General features: G+C 42.6%; 1 protein-coding gene across 1 annotated transcript; it reads right to left on the bottom strand.

Moving 5' to 3' along the window:
• Window positions 1-772: 772 nt before the first annotated feature.
• Window positions 773-5,009, bottom strand: LOC139374361 (protein delta homolog 1). The gene is made up of 6 exons (XM_071115399.1): window positions 4,908-5,009; window positions 4,465-4,544; window positions 4,193-4,256; window positions 3,734-3,864; window positions 2,700-2,841; window positions 773-1,780 (listed from the first exon to the last, which is right to left on the bottom strand). Exons 2-6 carry the CDS (start codon window positions 4,532-4,534, stop codon window positions 988-990), a joined length of 1,200 nt encoding a protein of 399 aa, XP_070971500.1. The 5' UTR covers window positions 4,535-4,544; window positions 4,908-5,009; the 3' UTR covers window positions 773-987.
• Window positions 5,010-5,212: the final 203 nt, after the last annotated feature.

The following is a 5,212-nucleotide window of genomic DNA, read 5'->3' as shown; positions in this document are numbered from 1 at the left end:
ATTGTGTTGTGGTATGAAATCTTACCAGAAATTGGATGGCGTTTTGTTCAAAGCAGGAGTTTGCAGTCACATTAATATTTGTAAATACACGTGCTGAATTATAGAGTTGAATTAATTGGTGCTTTAAAATAATACTAATTAGACATAAAATGGGATGAATATCTAAAGTACCATAACATCCACTACTGGTGGTTCGTAACAATTGTATTATGCTCATTACAGATTGACAATACTTGCTGATATTTCCAGACAGATTTTTTTGATAATATATAGACTCAATCAAAAAATATAAAGTAGTATAAATGCAGATGTGGTTCACTTGAATACTGTAAAAGCAGATGTATCCTATCCACTAACAACAATATGTAGAAGACAAATACGAACAGCAATCTGAATACTAATAGAATCTAACCATCAAAAGCACTGACTGGTTCTAGTTCAAAATATCAGCATATCTACAATAGGATTTGTAATAAAATGATAAACTTGGGGCTTTATGATAATCACTGTAATTGACTTAAAGTCTGACATTTGTACACAATTTGATGCATAATTAACTACAGTATAACAGTGAAAAGAAAAACATTGAATTAGTTCAGATCAAAAGCTTCGAAGAATCAAAATCAGCTGTTTTGGTTATTTTGCTTTAAAAAATATTATTTTGCTTTATAAGCACTTTTATGTTATAAGTTAACATCTGAAAGAGATAAAACGACAGCTTGTGGATGTCCTGAAAATTAGGCAGGCATACATTATTGTCCTTCTCCATAGTGCCTGTACATCTTAGCATCAATCCTCTTATTTGAGGAAAGTTCCACATACAGTGGATCACATTAGAACAGAATAACTGTTTTTTTTCAGAGAGGGAGCCTCAGTTTTCTCTTTAAAATCTATTTTAAATCCATGACCTTCTCCATTTGTTTTGTAGGTGTCCTTGCACACTCAAACACACTCCTTATGCAGACGGTCAGTCAAAATACCCACATGTCAGATTGACGTGTAATGTTTCCCAAAGCTGGTGAGCTTGATCTTCTCAGGGAGGATGATGTTGACAGAGCGGTCCCCCTCATCCTCGCTGTTATTGGCTCTCAACAGATGCTCTCTCTGCTGGCGCACCAGATGGCTGTACTTGGCGTTGGCCATCCACGTCTCGCAGCGGTTGAAGAAGATAATACCTGTGGTTCCCAGGATCACCAGGCAGGTGAGCAGGCCCAGCATCCCGAAACAGATGAGCTGACTGCGGGTGACCAGGCTGGCGGCAGAGGCCGAGTGAACCGTCTCCTTCAGGCTGATCTTGAGAAGGTCCCTCTCGGGGGGCCTTAGTAGTTTATGGAAGGCGTGGGCAGGTAGGCTGTAGTGTGATGGGGAGAGTTTGGCCAGCCTGAGTTTGGCTTTGGGCCTGTGTGGCTGCTGGGTCGGTGTACATTCATGCCCAGTGAAAGTGCACCCTGGGAGGCACAGACAATGGTACATCCCAGCCCTGTTCTTTTGGCTCCCCACCACGCAGGTGCCCCCGTTCCCACAGGGGGAACTAGCACAGGGGGAGAGGGGGTCCACATGGGTGTTGTTACAGGTGGGGCCGTTGAAGCCCGCGGGGCAGGCGCAGGTGAACGCAGGACCGTAGTCGGTGCAGTTGCCCCCGTTGAGGCAGGGGTTGGGATCACAGCTGTTCGTGTCAATCTCACAGAAGTCTCCAGCGAATCCGAGGGGACAAGCGCAGGAAGGGTAGGCTGCCAAGCCACCGGCATCGGAGCAGGTGCCACCATTTTGGCAGGGAGAGCTGAAGGGCAAACCAGTTCACTTTGATTTCTCTCTAAAGTCCACAGTATAAAACTGTACCAGGGATTATGGCAACATACAAGAGCTCAAGAGGGTTTAAATGTTTTTTATTTTTTTATCGGTCACATCTCAGAGGTTGTGTAAGACCATTCAAATGATATGTTTTGTTGTTAGCCAGTACTGTGTTCACAGCCACATGCTCACAGCCATTCAAACAGGATGCCTTTTTAATCCTTATGCTGCACTAGACATTCACTCTAGACATTCACTCTAGACATTCACTCTAGACATTCACTCTAGACATTCACTCTAGACATTCACTCTAGACATTCACTCTAGACATTCACTCTAGACATTCACTCTCAACATTCACTCTAGACATTCACTCTAGACATTCACTCTAGACATTCACTCTAGACATTCACTCTAGACATCCACTCTAGACATCCACTAGACAGTTATGGGCCCTTCTTGCAGAGCTTAATGAAGGTCCATGATTACTGAGGTCCAATGTGGGCTCAGTGTTTAGGAATCATTCTCAGAGTCCCACAAAAAGAAAGGTAATATTACATCTCCATGCAAAAGTCATTTCAGTTAGAGGATTTAAATAGAACTGAAATGATTGCTTGTCAACTAAAGAGAAAGGACACACAGACAGAGCTGTATTGAATTTTGTGTCGGGGTCCTCTCAGTCAATAACAGGCCAGTGTAACAAAGAGCAATCATAATGAGATTCAGTGAGACTATGGCGGTCAAGGAAGGCTGTATACCTATCAGTCTCCAGAGACAAGCCTGTGTCCATTTGAAAGGCAGAAGGGTTGATCCCCCAATGGATTCAATGGCACCTAATCTGGTATTGAAAAAGCTTTAGAGACTAAGGTTTTAATTAAGATAATGCAAACCATGTCATAATTTCATACCCGTTTGTTAGACATGATCCCTTTTTCAGGTGGCAGCTCTCTCCTGTGTAACCAGGCAGACAAATGCAGAGGTATCCTCCCTGGCCAGTCTGGATGCATGTGGAGTTATCAGTGCATGGTTTAGATGAGCACTGGTTGGTGTCTGGAAAAAGTTGATAGAATGTTGTTGGGAGAGGTCATCACACACACACACACACACACACACACACACACACACACACACACACACACACACACAGACACACACACAGACACACACACACACACACACACACACACACACACACACACACACACACACACACACACACACACACACACACACACACACACACACACACACACACACACACACACACACACAGAGTTTGTTATGATTTTATTGCCACATAGTAAATTGAAAACAAACAAACCAGTGACAAGTAGACTATATTTGACACCTCCCCACCCATGGTGTCTTTAAGACAGTGGAGCACATAGAGCCATCATAGACAGGAAACACTATTTTCTTTCAACCCTCAAACATATGCTTTCTCTTTCAGCTCGAGGTAAAGTCATAAAAATGTACATAAATATACAGTATTTTGAAGATTAAACGAAGTATGTGCTATCTGTGAATCATTCAGCTGTATCTTATGGGATCCTACCTTATTCACATGGTCAGGCCTGACATGTGAGAGAAAGGTGGATTGGACTCACCTTGGTCACACTGGCTCCCCATCCAGCCCTCTTCACAGATATGATACCCACCTTCACAGATACCCACCGTGGTCACACTGGCTCCCCATCCAGCCCTCTTCACAGATATGATACCCACCTTCACAGATACCCACCTTGGTCACACTGGCTCCCCATCCAGCCCTCTTCACAGATATGATACCCACCTTCACAGATACCCACCTTGGTCACACTGGCTCCCCATCCAGACCTCTTCACAGATATGATACCCACCTTCACAGATACCCACCTTGGTCACACTGGCTCCCCATCCAGCCCTCTTCACAGATATGATACCCACCTTCACAGATACCCACCTTGGTCACACTGGCTCCCCATCCAGCCCTCTTCACAGATGCACTGCCATGCTTTCTCACAGCTGCCATGAAGACAGCCAGGGAAGGGCATGCACTGCTTGCATGTTACACCCTGCCAGCCTGGTTTGCATCTGAAAACATGATTCAGATGAAGGGGACCATTGTTATGCTTCACATATGTTTTTACTCACCCAGATGAACTATTATTGGATGTTTCCACAGGGTGTATTATTGTATAATTGATTGGGAAAAAGTCGATTTTTTAAAATATATTTGTAAACAATACATCTAAACTTGGAATTAGCAGGATAAAAAACATAATTTCTTGTTTAGTCTGTGACGACTTGGCCATGTGGAAATGGGGTGAAATAAGATGAAAATGGTCTGCTTATGTTGATGAAACATGGTTTCTACAAATATTTAACATACTTCCGATGATCTACTATATAATTGAATTACCTGCATTCCTCAGGCTTTTCACAGTAGCCGTTTTCAGGATTGCACCCTGCGCTGCATTCAATAGCTTGGATATGTGAAAGAGAAAACACGAGATTAGCTATGAATTGCCTTTTCAAAGACCTCAAAGATAAAACAGAACATTCATTTAAAAGGAAAATATTCGCAGCTAGTAAGTGATTTATTATTAAGTTATTACATCTCAATGACAGCCGTTATGTAATGAGGGTACTATTGCTATAATGGAAACTATAATGGATGATGTGGTAAATTACCTTTAGTGATGGCAACACTCAAGACCAGAAATAACCCAAATGTTGTCAGGCACATCCTGATTTTCAGCATGCTTCTTCTCCTGTAAAATAAGCATTTGTCAAATCGCAGCTCAGTTTCTAATTTCTCTGTCAAAAATAACTACAGGGTTTCGTAGGATAACCCAATGCGCTCAGCACGACCAGTCCCTCGCCTCCAAAGAACAGATTGACATTGTTGAAAAGTTGATTATACGTGCATGCAGCATCGGACCTGAATTAAAATTCGTCAAGCCCTTGTTCTGAAAGAACAGCCTACACACCACGCACTAAATAGCATAGGATACCCAATTACGCACGAGCACAAACGAAAATGCGACAAGAAGAACTATACCATAAAACGTTACGATATTAACCTAAATCTTCACTGATAAATCAATAACTTTGCTTAAAATTATACATTTTACCTATATCGCTTAGTTGTTCAGCTAGCTAGTCAGTCATATTGGATGCGTCCAAGCATGGCACTATATTTACTGGAATAAAGACGACCGTGTAGCTATTCAGACGTGAGGTTTTTGTGTGATAGAGTAGACAGCATTGTGGTCCACGCTTGGCTCCTCCCGTCTGATTTAGGAAAGGAGCTGTCCAGTCCTCTGACCTACTGAACACATGAGGGGAAAGGCACACGTAGCCTAACGTTATCTGTTCAATAACTTGCAGCGCAATCTATACAAACTTCTCAAAAGTATCGGCAGGGTTCGTTGCCATA

This window comes from Oncorhynchus clarkii, chromosome 19 (assembly GCF_045791955.1).
Source record: "Oncorhynchus clarkii lewisi isolate Uvic-CL-2024 chromosome 19, UVic_Ocla_1.0, whole genome shotgun sequence".
Taxonomy (NCBI): domain Eukaryota; kingdom Metazoa; phylum Chordata; class Actinopteri; order Salmoniformes; family Salmonidae; genus Oncorhynchus; species Oncorhynchus clarkii.
Note: the sequence above shows the minus strand (reverse complement) of the source record. Positions and strands in the feature narration are given on the sequence as shown.

What these genes read in the sequence shown, in the direction of transcription:
- LOC139374361 (XM_071115399.1), bottom strand. Translation starts at nt 4,534, where the DNA reads ATGCTGAAAATCAGGATGTGCCTGACAACATTTGGGTTATTTCTGGTC. An exon ending in GAAAAGCCTGAGGAATGCAG is followed by an intron (nt 3,865 to 4,192) that starts GTAATTCAATTA and finishes TCATGTTTTCAG; the next exon opens with ATGCAAACCAGGCTGGCAGG. An exon ending in GGATCATGTCTAACAAACGG is followed by an intron (nt 1,781 to 2,699) that starts GTATGAAATTAT and finishes TTTGCCCTTCAG; the next exon opens with CTCTCCCTGCCAAAATGGTG.